The sequence below is a fragment of the Tenebrio molitor genome, chromosome X (genome assembly GCF_963966145.1).
Source record: "Tenebrio molitor chromosome X, icTenMoli1.1, whole genome shotgun sequence".
In the NCBI taxonomy this organism is placed as follows: domain Eukaryota; kingdom Metazoa; phylum Arthropoda; class Insecta; order Coleoptera; family Tenebrionidae; genus Tenebrio; species Tenebrio molitor.
In genome coordinates this window covers 7,568,362-7,588,108 of record NC_091055.1, presented here as the reverse complement: position 1 = coordinate 7,588,108, position 19,747 = coordinate 7,568,362, and the positions used below count along the sequence as shown (strand labels likewise).

Sequence of the window (19,747 nt, the reverse complement as noted above, 5' to 3'; positions counted from 1 at the left end):
AAATAAGTAGGGAAGCTTGAATACTCGCCTAGCGTATGTACATAGATTTTTTTGTGTGTATATTCTGAATTAAATGAAAATACAAATTTTGATTGATACAAACAAAATGGCTAGAATTTATTTAGAAATTAAAAAATATAAAACAAATTTGAGCAGTCACAAGTTACATATTTAACTAAATTGTGAAGGTAATTTATTAAACAAAATTTGAATTAAGTATATATTGCACATAAATATGTTGCTACATATCCATGAAGCTGTCATATTAATTCACATATTAAATTTGTACTGAACACCATGTGACAACATAACACAACTAATTCTAACATCTGGAACAAGAAAAATTAACAAATTAAAGAGAATATCACATTCCTACATTGTCAGCACCTTTTCGTGATCGTAATATTAATGCATTGTTTTTGAAACACTCACATCTCCAGAAATTTGATTATTTACCGATCAAAAATTGGAATGTAGATATGATCTGTTTTGTATTGTTAAGAGTAAGTGTTTTTCAATGTAAATAGCCCAAAATACTGTCACCAATGCCCAACAAAAGAATAACATACATACAGCTATCTAAAAATTATGTACATAGTATAATATACCAGTTGGTATGCTGTATCATCAGCATTATCAAATTATACAACACATTTACTATATAGGAGTCATTTTTATTTTGCAGACACATCATTTAATTTTTAAGTTTGAGTTAATTTTACGCGGCAAAAGTGTACGATTAAGAAACTCCAATATAATAAATCTCAATAAATAAATTCACAAAACAATTGTGAAAATGACACTGTAGATGGTAAATAATACGAAATAACATGATAAAATAGATGATTTGTTCGTAAACTAAAATATTCTTAACATATTTGATATGTCAGAGTACCGAAATGCGGTTTGTGTTGAAGAAAATGAATCATGTCATTTTATATTATTTTCTTTGGTTTAAAAATAGTTAAACGAGCACTTTCGTTAATCTGCCGACTACATTTCATATTTGTTGCATTTAAAAAATACAATAACAGTACTAATATTACACTAGCAGTAAAAATAATAGTACCACATCGGTATTAACAATTATAAATCGTTCACATAAATTACATAAGGAACATAGTCAGATTCACTGCGAGTTCGTATTTACACTATGACGGGGAGTACCAGTTGGCGGGAGCGGTTGGGGTACTCTTGCCCGGGTGGTAGAGATGAAATCCTGCGCCCGCGGCGCCGTGATGATAGAACTGAGGCTGCTCGACGTAGGAGTAGACCTGCGGCTTGAGAGGAAGGGGGCTGTCGGGGTACTGGTGCCGCAAGACGTCTTGATACGGCACGGGTGTGTCGAAGGGGACCCCTCCGTGCAACTGTTGATGTTTATCGCGCGGAGAGACGCTGGACGGAGGCGTCATTGCAGAGTGATAGTCCATCGAATAACTAGTGGGGTAGTTTTGGTGTTGCGACAGGAGGAATTGGTGTTCACTGTACGAAGAGGAGCCCTCGCTTCCGGGAGGGGTGGGCAGAGGGCCCACTCCGACTTGTCCATCTCCGGGATAGTACCCGGTGGAACTACTGGACCGACTCGTTGCACTGGTAATACCGTGAACGTTGGCTCGAATCACGCTCTCTCTGTTGGCGTAGAGCTGCCGCAAGAGCGCGGAGGCGGGCAGCGGTCCCTGCTGCTGCAGCTGCTGGTGGTGGGCTCCGATCCACTGGATCGTGGTCCGCTGCTGCTGCTTGAGGAGGGCGTCAGTGCTGAAGTCTGTGGGTTGGTGTGCAGGCGACTTGCACGATGGCAAGTGCTTGGACATCGCGTTTTCCAGGTCTTTAACGGACGTGCCGCCGGCCCCGGCCTCCTCCAGGTTCTTCGGACTGGTCCCGGAGGAGTCCGACGTGACGGGGTGTGCGCCGATCGAGTGGCAGGACGAGGCGGGACTCATCACAGTGTTCCTGTGCGGCGGCGACTGCTCCTCCTCGTCGTCGTCGTCGGACGAGGCGGTTTTGCGCTTGGATGTTCGCCGCGTCGAGATCGCTTTCCTTTGGTCTGTGGGGGTCGTTTGCAGTTGGGAGACTGGAACGTGCTCCAGGCGACGAGTTCGCAGATCGCCGGTCTCTTCGATCGTACCGCCAGTGCCACCAGGAGCGGTGCTCGGCGCGTCCTCCATGTTCTGCGTCGCGTCCTGGGGCGGATTCGGCGGACCTCCGCTGTTTCGGCCATCTTACCACAGAATCAGATTAACACTATATTCAAATACAATGTATAACTAGCATTGGTGGTACGTTAACGTACCTCCACGATCGGCGTCGGGTGAGCCGTTCTCGGGATCGTTGCTACTCGCCTCCTCCCGTTTTACCATGTGAGTATTGTCCTCCATTTGGCAGCAGTCCATTATCATGTTTTCATACTCTCGACCGCTGAAATTTCACATATTTAGTACAGTCGTTCCACCCCAAAAGACTCAAAGATGGTGAGTTACAGTGGCGGCTCGTCACATTTTTACTAAGGGAGGCTAATATTTTTATGAGAAAATTTTACCCATGTGATGTATTATTTAAATTTGCGGAACTTATATTTTGGACAGTTATATTTTTCGCCACATGAAAAAATTGTTGTTCCTTGTTTTAGCAATTAGGGCAATCGTAATTGGGTTTATACGTTAAATTTTTGACTCTTAATAATTCCGAAAAATGAGTTTGTGTTGAATAAGTATATAAAAAAGGTGGTTCTAATGAGATTTTATGCCTGCCTACGCATAAATTGTCAGAACAAAATTCGAAAAAAAAATCATCTATCAAAAAAATCAATAGGTATGTATTACGAAAATGAATTTCAACTTGGCAGAAAATTGGCGTGGAAGCAACATCTTAAACTGGCCATCAATTTTATTCTGAGATCTACAAAGTGTTTATAAAAGAATGTATATCAAGAGTCCTGTGGAATTCGAATAAATTAGATTTTTGCTGCTCTGTAGCCTGTAGCATATTGTGGTACCAAATAAAAAAACAAAGGTTACGTAAGTTCATTAATGACTGGTTAATTGACAGGTCTAAGATGAAAAGTAATTAGAATATAGAAAAACTGTAGAAAACACAAGCAAAACAACTAACATGTCGAACTCACAACTGACGCCAAGAGTTAATAATTTGACATTTGCCAGTTGACATCTGATTCAACGGTTCCACATAGTTCGAAACAATAAAATCCGCACAATTCCACAGAACTCTTGATATATGTTTTTTTATAGACACTTCGTTACTTCGTATTTTGCACTGATTTCTCATTAGAACCAACTTTTTCATTATACTTTTTTATTTGGAAATTTCATTTTCGAAACCGCCACTGCAACGCAATTTTCTTACCTTATTACATAATTAACACATATAATATTTTGTTCGTCGGCGTTTTTCGAATTGCAGACCACCGTAGCACAAGTCTGCATCCACGTGTATCCCCCGCTCTTGTTCATCAGTCGATAATAATGCGTTAACACTTGTCCTTTGTTTATCACTGGAATGACGAAAATAAGGTATTAATTGAAAGGATGTCCTAATGGAAGAGACGTGCAATTAGCTTACAGTCGATATGACATTTTCTTAGTTTATTGGCATCTTCACCATGGCACAAAGTATATAAATTTCTACCAGTTAACTCTTCGGCTGTGTAGTCTAAAAGGTCCGACACTTTTGGTTCACAGTGTGCTATTCTAAAGTCGAAGTTGATTCTAGTTACAAACATGTCGGATTCTAATCGAATTTCATGTACACTGGGGGGTGGAAGGGCGATAGCTAAAGCAACCATCCCTAAGAGCGGGGGTTGCGATTTTCGGGAATGTGAAAATGTATACTGCGGTCGAAGTCGACACAGCATCAAGACGACCTATAAGTTGATTATTAGGGAAAATATGAGTTGTGATCGATGGGTGTTTTACCCGGTATCCAGAAGACTTAAAATGGCATCCTCTTTTGGTTAACGTTGACTTCATCCTAACACAGAAAGCCCTATCTAAGCCCTTGAATGGGGGGTTCGATGTGATAGACATGATCGTCGATACTGCAAAGAAAACCGAACAAAATTAGACGAGATATATTTGTGGACAATTTGGCAAAGTAGTCGACTAATTGTCGATAATACCGCAAAATTTGTTGAATATTAGATTGTGTCCAGTCAAGCAATTGAATGAAATCCAGTGGTATACACAGGCTGCCGCAGCATTCCTGGGCGTGACACATAACATCACTACAGAATAACAATTGACCACGTACATGAGGCAGCCTCTGCATGCTTAACCACCATTTCCTGTCGGAATCATACGATTGCATCGACTTAAGCCACCAAAGTGATCGATCGAATTCCGCCCGAACTGTATCAACTGCCTTTGGCCCAATCAAATCTTTCTTACCATCAGGATTATTGGTGCCCGCTGTGGAAGCGCTCTCTTCGGACCCGCTCCCCGGCGAGGCCAAGTTTTGCCCCTGGGCCAGTCCCAGCCCCAGCTGCTCCGCCATCTCCGAGTGGTCCTGGTGGTGTATGTAGTCGAAGACGCTGCTGCCGGTCATTTCCACCTGCATCATCGATCATCTCTGTTTCAGTTGAATTATGTGGAGGGATCGTGTATTTTGGGAAATGGGTGATTGGGGGCGGTCGAAGGATAAAGACGGTTGTCCGAGGCGAGTATAGGTGATAACGTGTACGTGTTCTTCTAAGGTCTGCCATGTTCCCGCAGTTGCAAATACCCTATTGATTGTGGAACCCGCCACTCCTATTATGAATGGCAGGCACGCCGCTGCAGAGGACTACGTGAGGAGCATTCGCCAAACGGGCGGCCGCGGGTGGCGGTAGAATATAGCGAGAAACAGGCGCGTACTGTCGTGTCGACTGTCGCGAGTTACTTTTACTCGACAAATGTTACAGAAATGTAACTATTGGTGAACCGAACCGGTCTGGTCGAAAATGTTACAAACCGAAAAATCAACAAACCGGTTCTAAAATGTTCAGATGTTGCAAACATTTCTGAACCATCTTGTCTTGAAACGTAATCAAAAACAAATCATTTGTTAAAAATCTTGTTCAGAATTGGTTAACTGGATTTAGACCGTTGAGGTTTGATATCGTCCTCACGTTTTAAAGCCATTGAGGTTTAAAATCGTAAAGCTGGTTTTAGAGTGCGACAGTATAAGATCCAGACAGCTTTAATTTGAAGATGTATCGAATCCTAACCTTTAAAGAAAATTGAAACTGTCAAAAGTCTTTACAATTCACATGATTTGTCAACTGTTTCTAACTTCTAATTCTTTTAGTATTTGTTTTACAATTTTCAATTAGCCCGTCGTAACAAACTCGTAACTTTTTAACTGTTACGCATCTTGGTTTTGCTAACCCAAGATGGTTTTAAAAACAGTACATTTCGAAACTGATTTGATTAGTTTAATGGTAGATTAGTAATGTGGTCCACTTTTCGAGGATTTGACAATCAAATGTAAATATCCTTACCTGCGAAAGGCCCAAGTAGATTGATACCGTCTCGGAAATGTAGAGAAATCGACCATCCGCCGCTAGAGCCAGCGCGAATCCGTCCAGAGACTGCAAAAGATTGCCGTTTAAAAAAACATAAAGAAAATATTATAGCAATTCGCATTTTAAGAAGATTCCGTAATTCAATACAATAAAGATGAGTCATACAAAGTGACTTTTATTATAGGCGTCGTATATTAGACGAGACTGCTGATCTAATACCGTTCGTTTCGTCAAGCCTTTTACTTCCTTCCACCCAATTTTCCCCGACTGAAGTCTGATCCCTTCGGTGTATAAAGAATGACCGTCAAGACATGACGGGAATAAGTAACTTGTCCCGCAACGCTCCGAGACTTTGTCATTTCGAAGACGCTTTTTTGACAAATACATGTATAAATAATGGCGAAATCGTACCTGGAGGATGTGCGTCCCTTGGTGTTGCTCGAAAATGTCCATCGCCAATCCCGCCGCAGATCGGCTCCTTCCAGCTGTAACAAAGTTAATAGATGAGTCAAGCTCGAGCAAGGGGTAACAAAGCTATGAATATCATCACAGTGAATGGGATTTACTGCCGACCAATTTTTATCTCTCTATCTACTCCAGTGATAAATTAAGGGCAAATATTTGGGTACGGTGGAGTATCGAGGAAGGCGCAACGTATTGACATCTATGTCTATTTCGCTCTTCATAAAACAAATGATTGTTGTGATAGTTTTGAAGAATCGTTCTCTTGATATATTAATTTCGGCGTGATATATTTGCTCCTATATTGGACTTTTTACAATCTATATTTGTAACATATGAGACTCTCACAAGTAGACTCTCCCCGTCTGATACAGGCTCAAAACCTGTAACAAATTGGATATAATGTCATCTATAAAATATTACCTCCCTATACCTAACTTTATAGACAGTTACTGAAAATGACTTATCTTTTTCGACTGACTCACCCCTATTGTTACGACATTAGCCGCTTAACCTCAGCCCCAATTCCCGTCGCATTTTGACAATACACCCAAAATTTTACCACACTAGAAAATTTAATTAATTGAAAGTATTTTCTTGGCTTTTGCGAACATTACCTACATCGATCTCCAGTGATAATGAGGGCACGTGCTCAACCTCCTAATAGACTCACTAAAGAGCTCACGCCACTAATGTGGATTAAGCGCGACAATTTTTATTTCTTAAACTTCACTATATCTCATATTTTGATAATGAAGTGCCGTTTCGGCGGCATAAAGTAGACTAACCGACGGGGCGGATTATTCAAAGTTACGCCGCAAATATTTACCGACATGGATAGGGTTAATGAGGGGTCTCCCTGGTTAAAACATGTCAACAAAATTAATATTAATCGGATTTGCCTGGCTATCAAGAAGTGTAAACAGGTGCATTCGAATCAGCACGCTGCGGGAGGAAATTAGGGGTAATTGACGACGAAGAGGGAGACACGAGTTGCAAAAACAAGAACAAATATTTGAATGACAATTCTACGTTTAATACCTAGATTATTTTTTCTAAATAAAGCATAAGAAATATGTGAATTTTAATTTTTATTTTGCAATATAAAAAAAATCAAGGGTTGAAAAACAAATCTGTGTCTAATAATGACTAAAAGAATATTTGATTGGGGTGATGAAGTGGTGCAAGTTGCGGGTCCTTTATGAATTTTTGGGCGCGTTGCGGGCGGCAATATCTGGTAACTTCGTTGTCTGTGGGGTTGGGGTGGTAGTCCTTAAAGCGGGGTTGTCTTTAACTAACACTGTGACAATCTGACGTGTATGTTAGGCTTGATTGAAAGTGTGTCATCACGCTAACTCGGTCCCGCTTAGAGCGGTGGGCCCCTAACTACAACATGTAAATCTAATCATGAACCCTCGCTGTTAAACTCGCAAATCCAATTCTATCCCCGGCCGAGAATGATAAAATTAGGTGGTGCTTATTGTAAACCAAACTCGGAAAATTCACAGCCGTAATTCGTGTACTTGTGGCGGCGAGGGTTCCAACTGAAATAATTATGGAGAATTAGACTGCGCTTGAACATTCTTACTTGCACACTTTTAATGAATTGACATTGATCTAGAGGGTTAGGGGGTTTTGTTTCAGTTTTCAAATGAAATTTACTTTGCTTCCGCTACCGACTCTCTTCAAACAACTCAAACCGCGAATTATACAAATTCGATATTATATTGCATTTGCATAACTTTGAACCGGCGCTGGTGCAAATTTCACCCCTTCCGATCGGTCCCGAATGGAGCGCACAAAATTAACAACATTTTTGTTCCCGAATTAGTTTATCTCATCACAGCTGAAGGTACATTTTTGACAATAAAATCGATCACCGAATCAAACAAAACAGTGAACGGGGAGATTTAAAACATATTCATCATTTTCGATTACTATAAACGAATAAAGTGGAGAAATTGTAAGGGTTCTTATTTAACTACGGAGTTCAAGAGATCATAATTAATATGAGTGAACTAAAGTGTATTCATTAAATAAAAAAATTATTACGATAGACATCCCTCAAAAGAGTGTTCTTGGGCCTCTCCTATTATTCTCCCTCCATAACAAGGTATCGGGTGTTCATTTAAATTTCTCCTGAAAGTTGGCGTTGATGAGTCGATTGTGAACGCACCACTCGTTAGTCTGCAGAGTAAAAACACAAACAACGCAAAAAGTGAGGTTAGATGTAAACAGCTGATTCGTAATCCGTGGTGCGTTCACAACCGACTCTTCAACGCCAACTTTGAGGAGAAATTTAAATGAACACCCGATACAAACCCACCTAAAAAAATAAGCTTCATATTTTAAAGAGTTGATTGAAATCGCCCTTGAAAGTTTAAGCATTTTTCGTTTTTTCCTTATACGTGTAGGTACCTCGAAAAGTAAAAGAAATAGTGAAAAACATCCAAATCCAAATATGTATGTATTTTCGTTTTCTCACATTCCATAAGAATATGCAAATGGAAAATGAAAAAATAACTTTCATACAATTACATAGAATTGTACCTCCAAAAATAGTATATTAAAATATAAGTTGCAGAAGGCATCTATTCAAGCACGAATTTGAAATTCCGAAACGAGCCGCGTAGCGACGAGTTGAGGAACAAATGAGTGCTTGAAGGACCTTCTGTAACGAATCTTTTATACTAAATATTTTTTTCTATTTTGCCACTTTATACCATTTTATAAATAAAAAAATTAAAATTTTAATTGTAGGGAATTTTGCGGTGGTTGCTGACACTTTTTATGTGGGATAATTTTAGCCGGCTGTGAAAAAAAAATTTAAAACGTCTGATTTTTTTTTATTTTCGCATTTGATGTTTGAAAATAAATGCTGAAGAAAGTTTATCACTAACGCCGCCGCAAATTAGGCAAATTGCACAAAAGACGTTAGAAAATTCACTGGCGAAGAACTCCAAATCCCAGAATGAAAATTAGACGTTTTGTTCATTGTTATTTATTAATTTGCTTTGTTCTCTGCGAGATTTATTTTTTGACGTCTGTCAGTTGACATTTCACGCTACCAACATCAATACAGTAAATTTTACTAGTTATTCTGACACGCCAACGACCTATTAAACCACTCAAATGACGTCATTTAGGTGCTAGAATAGACTTACTCTAAACGCAAAATAGAAAAACATCTTTTTTGGTACTTAGAGCGTCTTATTCTTATATTTTTAATTTTGAAAATGCATAAAACAAAAAAACATTTGTTATGAAAATAAACAAGATGTTGTAAGTACCAAAAAAGAGATGTTTTTTTGGGGAAACAACTGTTTTTTGTTTTAAATTTTTATTTACACGCCCTTGTTGAACATGAAGTACCAAATATTTTTACAGTGAGGTTTTATATAATAGTTATTGACGAAAACGAAAAAGTCACGATTTTCAGAGTTCAACCCTTAAGTATGCATCTCAATAGCTAATTTTTTGTGAGAACTAGAAAATCGATCTAAGTTCCAGAGGTGCAGCAGGGTAACCTTCCTTGTTGGAGAAATTGTTTTTATCAGTGTCTAAAATAATTTAGTTCTTAATTGTTATAAATCTTAAATAAACGTGTTAAATTTTGTGTAAAAATATTTTAACAAAATTTTAATACACGTTAAACTTTACTTATTCAAAAACAAAATGTCATTTTTTAATCTAACGTGTGTTATAGATGTTATCTAATCCTCATACAAACCAACTAATACATTTATGAAGAGATAGATTCCCAGATTTTTTTGGCTGATGTTTTACAAAATCCCCAAAATTTTGTTGGAACTTTTTACCGTGATGATACCATCGTTGATGATAAAAAAATTGTTAGCATTTTTAATTGCTTATTCTTGTCAAAAAATTTTAATAAATATATGAAGTTCAGCAGAAAGATCTTCCAGGACCTTCAAAGCTGTTGTAGAAATTTACAACATAATCTTTATTAGACGTGGTTCTTTTCTTCTTTTTGTAATGAACTAATGAGTTATAATTTTATTCAATTTACGTTGCAGGAGAAGAACTAGTGATTTGTAACCTGCAAATTTTGATAATTCCGTTATAGATTATAGATTAATTCGTAAATGAAAAGAATGTTCTTTGTTGTTTCGGTTGGTTTTATGAAAAATCAGATTAATGAATCACTGAACAAAGAAGGGAGTTTCGGTTCCGGTGCTGACGAGCTAAAGGTCTGTTATTGAATTACCGGAGCAGAGAATAGTGACCGTTGGCCACCTCGGGGTTTAGATTGGTATACAAGCCGGGGTAGGCTGACCAGGCGAAGAAGAAGTCTCTGGAGAGAGGTCCTCGACTGGCTCAATATTGTTTTTATGAAAGATGTTGCTCCCATCTGCAGCTGCAAATGGGAATGGCCCCTATTAATCCATTTTATCGGCGATAATATTTTATCGGTCCCTATATTTTGATTTTATGTAGGATTTGAAGGTGTGATGATGCCGTCTTAAATGATTCGAATTGTGTGGGTGTTTCCATTTGGTGCGCGATTTCCTGCTTTTGACTTTGCGACTACCTTAAGTATGCAACTCAACGACATAAACATTAAGCAAAATTTCAAATTACGATTCACAATCACGTAGCACAGCACGAATGGACTAAAATATCAACTAAATAAAAACAAAATGGTCGGCTATTTTATTATTCCGCAGTCACAAGCTTAGATCCAGGGTAGTGTCATAACCTCATTGTTGAACAAAGTAGAAAGCGCGGTAAATTCATTACTGTCCGATTGCTATACAAGGATTCGTAGTAAAATTTGTGTATACGTGCTCGGGGCAAGATCATAAACGAATTAATTATGCAGATTCGAGCTTTCTAATCTAATTAGAATTCTTACGCACGGTTTTTGATCAGTGAAGCAACACCATACAACGGACTGGAGAATGAATAAATTAAAGCTCGCTCAATAACATTCCTTGTCCATTATTCCAGTTTATATGCGACGAATGCTAATTAGTCTCTTACCTTTTAGCGTTTTGTTGGGAGGAGGTCCGTCGCGGCTCCATGGCGGGTCCCCGTGACCCGAGAAGTCCCTAAGTTTGAGATAGGAAATGGTGAGGCGAATGATACTAGCTTTGTCTAATTGTGAGGTGATGGCAGCGGGAAGCGGAAGCATTTTGGCTAATTCATAGAATTCGAAATTTTCCTTTCCTCTCCTCGATCGCGCAGCGTCCCTGCTTTTCTCTTTCCTAAGTTCAAGGATACTGTAACAAAAGAAGGATCAAATTTAGTAGAGGACGGTGTATGGAGAACGGCCTAGAACTTCTCGCCGTTATTTACCCTTAATTTAAGTGTTAAGTGTTATCGGGAAACACGGCGATATTCAAGTCCGTATTGAAATCAAAGCTCCCAGCGGGATAAGTCGCGAATGAAAAGAGGCGGAAATCGGGCCGGACAACGGTCCCTGAGGATGGATAAAAGTGAAAAGTAACACACTCGGATCAGAACCCGGGTCGGGAAAATACGAAAACCGGAAAGCTGACGGTGATGATTAGGCGATCCTAAAATGAAATGTCCAGTAAGACGAGAACTCGGCTGGAAGAATTAAGTCGGACGGAAAGGGGCAGGTTAACGAGCCTTCTGAGCGCGACCGCTCCACGACACGTACAACAACGCCAATCTCCGATCGACGCCACCCCCACATCCCCCGTTCGATTACTGCAATACCACGATCAAAACTGGATGGATACACGGACGCCTTTCGACGACTTTCCCGAACTAAGACTTTACCCAACTAACTAATTCCCTTCCTTCACCTATTGCACAGAACATCTATGGTTTTGTACATTTTTAAGGAAAATTCTTTTTTCTCACACATTCTTGCATCTCAAACATCTTATTCAATGTTTTCCGATGCGAAAAAACAATACCCATCATCTCAACTGAATTTCAATTGCAAAAATATAAAATTGACTGTTCCACTACAAGTGAAAAATGACTAGACATTTTTAAATTTTTTTCAACCATTCATTGTATAAGATGATTATTTGAAAAGAGACGCATTGATGTAATATCCGGTGTTCATTTAAATTTATCTTCAAAGTTGGCGTTGAGGAGTCGATTGTGAACGCACCACTCTGACGAATGACGTCTGCAAAGTAAAAACACAAACAATGCAAAAAGTGACGTTAGATCTAAACAGCTGATGCGTGATCTGTAATCCGTGGAGCGTTCACAATCGACTCTTCAACGCCTACTTTGAGGATAAATTTAAATGAATACCCAATATAATAAACATTATAAAAAATATAAATTATCAGAGTTTACCCGTTAGCCAGAGTAGAAACCTTTTAATGACGGGATTATTAAATTTTCAAAATGTAAAAACAAGTATAAAAGCATTTTCTTATTGGATTATGTTATGTACAGTGTAAATTTTGGTTAGACACGCCGTATTTATGATCACTGTGGAGATCACAACTTGTCATTTTCTTAACGTTTTTTCTTGCAGTGTGCAAGTTTAATAGCCTTACTGCACCTACCCCTGGAACCTAGGTCGACTTTTTTAGATTTTGTATTTTGTTCAAAATTATAAATCTTCAAGATTTAGTGTGTGAAATGGTCCCCTGAAAATTAAAGGTTTTTCCTTGTTTATTTATATCTACAAGTATGTACATATACAGGGTGTTTCTGAAATACGTGCGTTAATTTTAACTGGTAATAGAACTCATCAAAAGGAACAACTTTTCTTTCTGCCATTTTGGCGAAAAACGTTGCGTAATGGCTTAAGAAAGTAGGAAAGATTTTCCTAAAACCGTTCATATCTCCAAAAGTAAGCTACCTAAAAACGTGCGTTACGAAGTGGAATTTTTGCTATACGGGGAGATTTCTTTGAATTACGATTTCTGCGTTAAAACACGTTTTCTGGATGAAAATGGACGTTTTTTTTCATATTAGCCCTGATCTCAATTAGCCATTGCAGTATTTAGTGGCGTAGGGCTATTTTAGTGAAAAATCTCTCCAATTTTTTTTTGGAATTAAACATCGTTTTTCGGCAAAATGGTAGATAGAAAAATTGTTGCTTTTGACGAGTTCTATTACCAGTTAAAATTAATGCACCTTTTTCAGAAACACCCTGTAGGTATATGCATTACATAATACATATGTATCTTTGGCAACAAACATCTTTTTTTACTTACAGCATCTTTTTTGTTTTCATAGAAATACATTTTTTTTAACTTTAAAAATGGAAAAAATCATATGTATATTTGTGAAGTGCATATTATATTTTGGAATTCTTTGACTATAAAAAATCGAATTATGTTCCGGGGGTAACCTTTCCCATAAATTGAACTTCAAGAATAAAATGAAAAAGGATAAAGAACAGCTGATGAAATTAGTACAAAGTCAACGATAAATAACTAAAGGTATGTTATCTACTTTTTAAACACGTAATTTTTTTAAAATTAAAATTAAAATATTCTCGATAAATGTTAAGTTTACATTGTGTTGTTACAAAATTTATAATGAACACTCTACTAGGGCGTCAGTTGTTCGGATTTTGTATTTGCAACCCTTCCATTTCAATTTACAACCTTAATAGTGTGTAAAGGGGGAATTGCTCAATAATTGAACAGTACACGTCATATTAAGACAATTACGAATGAAAATCAGTCACGGATGGGTCAATTTTGATCAGGTTAAATCAAATCGAGTTTAAGACGTGTTTAAACGTGGAAGTACCCAAGTAGGTACTTATGTAATTATTCACCTCTCAATATTTACATAATCATTAGTGTCTATTTTGATCCTGAAGACAAGCAACACAAATGTGTTTTGGAAGTGGAAAAGTTGCGATCTACAACAATGTACATGTCCAAAAGAAATAATAATTATAACAAATCAGTAAGAAAAACTGAATTAAATTTTATTTTATCTGCGTAATTTATTGTCTTGATATTGAGACTGTTCAATTTGGAATATTTAACTTGCGTGAAGAAGTTAGAGATTTTACCACTACTGCAAAGTGATTTGTAAGGTTTGAAGATACGAACAAAATAAGTATGTATTTACTATGATCACCAAGCGGTGGTGTCTATTTCTACTACTATTAGGTACTAAGATTGATTTAATAAAACCTAAAAATTGGCAAAAAACGACAATAAAGATATCAATAGGTACCACTTACATTGTTTCAATTGATCAGTTGTAGCATCCATTATACCAGATTGGAACCATGGAAATTTGTAGAAAAACAATCATTAGTAAATTCAGAAACTAGGTTCGTACTGATGGTAGCAAAAGATTTGAAGAGAAAGCAGATGAAATTTAGACTATGGAAAAAGGTGACGTACAGATGTTAAATAGAAGATTATGAGTTGTCAAAAATTCGAAATTTTATTTTAGCCCACCAGACCTAAATACAATAAACTCAGATTGAAATACTCAAAAAGAAAATTAATTAATTACGTATGTATTTAATTTCTGACGTGTCTATTATCAATTTTAGTTTTGACACTTCTAGTTTTTTGTTGTTTGTTCAATTGGTGCAACTGGTCTAGAATTAAGTACGTTATTAATAAATTAAACGTGGGAAATTTTATATATAGGTTTGTTATTGCTCTGCCGAGTTTGAATGCATTTATTGATATTAGAATTAGATTGAAGATGTATATGTTAGGGAAACTAAAAAAAATTGAAAATAAATATACATAGTTTGAATCGCATGACATTGAGGCAACGTTTTGTAGTATCTTCGGAATTTTGAAGGTGTTAGAGTAGGCTGTGCTTTTATAATGAAGTTGGCAACATGGAATTTTTAAAGACAGCACAGCAGTGACATTTGACAGCGTGTTTATTCTGATCGTGACATACAACTATTGACAACTGTCAGTGCTAAAAGTCTACCAACCGTTAATAAACAAAATATATAAATCACAGCCTACTCTAATTCCGAATTTATGTGAGGACACGGTAATTGTTAATTAAATTTAACTTTCAAATATTAAACAAGGAAGTAAGATGCAGTGAAAGAGCTTTCGTTGGTTGTTTTTGTACATCAGATAATGTCTGTGTGTTTGCTTTCGATCTGCTTTAATCATGTTGGAATATAAATATGATTCCAATAGGAGAGCAATTGGAAAGTGAAACGGAGATTGTTCAGGTAGGGGGTGAGGTCGTGGTGTGTAAGCGTGTGGAGGTTCTCCAACTTGGCGTTTTCCCGTCCGTCGTGTCGGTATTGTTTGATGGGAAGCGTAAACATTGTAGAACATTAGATCCGGAAGCTTTTTGATGTCGGTCCGGGTGTGAGCCCCTGGGGAGGTCCGGTCATTAGCGCGACACACGATCGCACGTACGTCGGCCATAAAGCGGACCATCCGCGGCTGCCAGTCAGCATTCCGGCAAGAAAACGTCTTTCACCATGACCGAGACGTGGGCCATTTCGAAACTCAATCGTCTATGCAAGGGATCTGCAGTTGGAGATGAAAGGCAGCCGGGACCCCGTCCCAAGGGAGGGCCGGCGAGGTGTCGCCAGGTATGCGCGGCCCTTTGGATGGATAACCTAATAATCGGCGGCCGAGGGCAGGGTCCCCCGGGTCCGGAATGACGGTTGAAGTAGCATAGACCAATTTCTACCAATTTCGCCGAAAGTTCGCCTTAATTTTGTTTTCACACGCTGCCCCTCGCAAGTGCCGTAAATTGGGCAGACGCGATGCCGACAGAGACAATTCTTTGGTTCAATTATCGGCTCCGGTCCCCGTAGACCGGAATCCGCTCCTTCCGGAGTCCGGCAAAGCGGTCGCTTTTACTCGCCACCTTCTGTTATTGCGGTTCCGTTATGATCAATTCTTATAGTTTTTTCGTTTTATTGGACTAAAGGAGGGTAGTATGAGATAATGCGATTATATTGGGAATGCCACTTTATAGGGGTGTACTAAAATAAAATGAAAACAAGTCCAATTGCCGGCGCGACGGTCTGGATTTGTTGATTCCGCAACTTCACCGTAATTTGCTCGGCCCCTTGCGGCTCTTTCAATCACACATTGAGATTTTCCCAAATGTAAATGAATCACTACGGAGATTTCACCGGTTTATTTAACACCCCAAATACACTCACCCTCCCAAAATTCACCTTTTCACACAATTTATTGCAAATTTGTTTCTTCTCATTTACCCATTAAAGATAACTTTAAATATATTATATTCTCTTGACAATTTTGTAAAATTGTAGACAATAAATATTATTTTATATTATTGTGCAGATATTAGTTATTTCCGACATATAACATAGGTATTTCATTTCTGCGAAACCTTTTGTGTACTTTTTCAAATGTGTTTTTAGTTCAAGAGTGCAAAAAGATATTTTAAGTTTAGATTAATCGAGATCCTTGTTTGTCTCTTTTTTAATTTTTAAATGTTTCAGTTGAATGCTATATTAGCAGAAATATGAAATAACATTTTTTTTTTGTCTATAATGTAGGCAACTCTAAATACAGAGTTTTTGGGACAACTCGATTATCATCATTAGAATTATTGCACTACATACTCTATTAATTCAATGATTGTAACTGTGGTATTAAAAAAATAATCTTCTTGAAATGTTTATTGTTTGGATACAATCTTTTTTTATGTTTAAGTCATTAACATAAATACAAAGAACGGACTTATATGAAAAGGAATTCGAATATATTTTTGATCTTTGCCGCTCTGGGCATATTATGATAGATACCAAATAGAAAAACAGAGGTTATGTAAGTCCATTGGGCAGGTTTTTAATAGACTGTTGTAAGATGAAAAGTAATTAGAATATAGAAAAACGAAGAAAATCAGAAACAAAACAACTAAAATGTCGAACTCACAACTTACGCTAAGATAAGATTTAATTAGTAATTTTACATTTGAGTGTTGACATCTAATTTGACAACTTTAACGGCTCGGCATAATTCAAAACAATAAAAATATAGAGCCGCACAATTCCACAGGACTCTTGATATATTATGTTCTTCTAGAGATACTTTGTACATACGTGTGTCAAATAAATTTCTAAATTCAAAAAATAATAAATGAAAGGATACTCTAACCAACGAGCACAAATAAATAGATAACTCCAAGATCGTCATTTTGTTAGTGCTAACATTAAGGTTACGAGTTATTTTCATTAGGCACAAATTTTTTTTCAAGATTTTATCGCACAAAATATAAAATATGGAAATATAAATGTCTAATGGAATGCCATTAACAGCAAACAATGTAAATATGTATTTATAACACCCCATGGGGAGCACCTACACAGTGCATGTATAAAACAATAAAATTCCTTAAATTTATATTCTTGATTTGGCGAAAATCATAGAAATTTGTATTTCTAAATTGTCATCTTTCAGTAAATTTTAGTAGGTATAAAAATATTCTATATCTCAGGAAATTAAATTCAAAATGGCCTCCACCAATTTTTTGACAGATAGCCAAACGGTATTCATATTCGTTGAGAACACTACGAATAACCTGGTGGTTCAAATTACGGAGTTTCCAGTCTATTCTGGCTGGCCCTTAAGTCATCGATATCATCGAAGTTTACTGATATCTTTTTTGTTTTAATCGCTCCATTTAAGAAATGCTTTCTTTATTAGATGGGGAATAAAAACGCCTTCCAAAAAGTACTTGATCCTTGTTGCTATTTACAATTTCTGAGTTGATCCCTTTGCGCCGCCACTAGGAAAAGTCTACGCCAAAAAACGACAATTCAGAAAAAATAGAAATTGACATACCTATCCCAGAATTGTTTCCAAAGCTCAACAACATGAATTTAAGGAATTTAATTCCTTACTTTACACTGACTCTTTATAGAGGAACGAGTACCATACCAAGGTTTTTTCACTTAACTAGATAGCAGTTTTCAAATTGAATAATATACACGATTTGTTGATAAGAATAGGTACAATTGGCGACCTGTCTACAAAAGGATCTATTTTTTTCAAAGATTGCAAGAAAAGAATAGATTTTTGTATGTTAGGTGGTTAATAAAAAATTCATTATGTTAATATTTTTGCCAAGCAGAAGAAATTCTAGTCATTATTTTCTGATTCTAACAGAACGCCCTATACACTACAGCGGCAGCTCTATTAACATGCTTTGCTTAGTGGCTAAGTAGCTAATTAATTCTTTTACATACATATTTAGTTATAAATAATACCTAACACAAGAATTTTTGAAATTGTAGCAATTGATAGATACACCTTCCCAAAGTAAATCCAGTGCTAAGTTACCTTCCACACAATAGGTATGTATATCTAAATGCAATATGGAAACATTTAAAAAAATTCTATTCAAATATGTACTAAATTTTTGTTTTGTTTTAGAGTAGTTTTTAATTTTTTGTCTTTTGGAATTGTATTTTTTTTTAGATATGTAAGTATGCAGGAATCTGAAAGCCTGTAGGGCAAATAAAGCATTACTACTAGTCATCAGTAATGATGACTGATTAAAAAATCTGTCAGTAATAAAATACAAAATTTGAGTTAAAATTCTTTGTATTCTATACATAGGAAATAAAATTTTTGATTAGAGGTTTCTGATTATATAATTTTTTATCTACTGGAACAAATAATATATTTTGATATTCAAAAAGAAATTGTATGTGTTGTTTTGGTGACTGCTATAGAGGCAGATTTCAGACAATAAATTTATTCTATTTCAAAAAACGAAATCTTTGAATAATACATCATAAATTTTAGGGTATATAGAAATATTACTTCTAGTTTCTTTTTAGCCGTTCTTGGCGATGTGATTTAGGGACCACAATATATCGTGGGATTACCGGGTATCATAACACCCCTATCCTGCATTACGTTATGTTAATGCACAATACTGGCTGATCAGTTGATCACACATGGAGATCTCAAGCAAACATTTTTCAACCATCGCAATTTTTTTTCGACATCATATAACAGGTGTTCAATTGAAAAGTTCATCGAATTGGCTTTGACTTTATTTTTTAAGAGACAATAACATGGTAAATTAAGTTGGTTAGATAAAGATAGTAACAAAGATCAAAGCCAATTCGATGAACTTTTCAACTGAACACATGATGACATTATGTAGGTATGTACATACATACTTACTTTTTTAATTAATTTTCTTTTTCCCTGTTTTACACGTTAATTCTAGAAAAAAAAACTTTCTGTTGTGATCAGTCTAATTGAATGAAATCGAAAAGAAGTGGTACTTTTTTATTAGAACATACTAAACACAAAATGAATAAAATAAAATAATGCTCTCTGAAAGAGTAGGTAGGTTTTTTTCCTATATAGCTATAGACACATAATATTATCAAGTTGTCTGTAATCTAGGTAAGTAGAAATAAGTGACCATTGCAAATTAGGTAGATCATTAAAATGAGACAAAGATTTTGGGTAAAAAATGTCATTAGGATTATCAATAACTGAACATTGCAAAATATCCTTACTTTGCAAAATCAGCAAACAAGTAACTTGAGATACAGGACTTAGCAGAACTGTAAATTCTTATCGTAATAATTTAGTCCATCTTAATCACCGGTAGGTACCTAATAAATTCGTTGATTAAGTATGATTTATTACATACTTTAAAGGAAAATGTCTGCAACTACAAATAAGTATATATAATTGCCTCCAAATATAAATGATATGTCGGCTTATTTGGTCTGTTCCTAATTGATATTCAGCTGACACTTGTCTTGTGGTATATGGATATCACCTAGCGGCATGTGATCAGCACATTTTGTGCAAGAAAAGACAAAGAAAGGTTTTTGTA

At 36.6% G+C, this 19,747-nt stretch overlaps 1 protein-coding gene across 6 annotated transcripts in view; it reads right to left on the bottom strand.

The window, feature by feature from the left end:
* Window positions 1–42: 42 nt before the first annotated feature.
* trh (trachealess) overlaps window positions 43–19,747 on the bottom strand; it is a 110,771-nt gene continuing 91,066 nt past the window's right edge. For 3 of the 6 annotated variants that reach the window (XM_069061360.1, XM_069061362.1, XM_069061363.1), the window contains 9 exons: window positions 10,982–11,220; window positions 5,927–6,000; window positions 5,492–5,581; window positions 4,401–4,563; window positions 3,930–4,051; window positions 3,577–3,877; window positions 3,361–3,508; window positions 2,291–2,415; window positions 43–2,218 (listed from right to left, as the gene is read on the bottom strand). In XM_069061360.1, the coding sequence (XP_068917461.1) occupies window positions 1,152–2,218; window positions 2,291–2,415; window positions 3,361–3,508; window positions 3,577–3,877; window positions 3,930–4,051; window positions 4,401–4,563; window positions 5,492–5,581; window positions 5,927–6,000; window positions 10,982–11,220 (2,329 nt within the window). In that variant the 3' untranslated portion in view covers window positions 43–1,151. Of the gene's footprint in view, window positions 2,219–2,290; window positions 2,416–3,360; window positions 3,509–3,576; window positions 3,878–3,929; window positions 4,052–4,400; window positions 4,564–5,491; window positions 5,582–5,926; window positions 6,001–10,981; window positions 11,221–14,144; window positions 14,908–19,747 lie in introns of those variants that run through there. The other 3 variants (XM_069061361.1, XM_069061364.1, XM_069061365.1) reach the window with 2 other exon arrangements.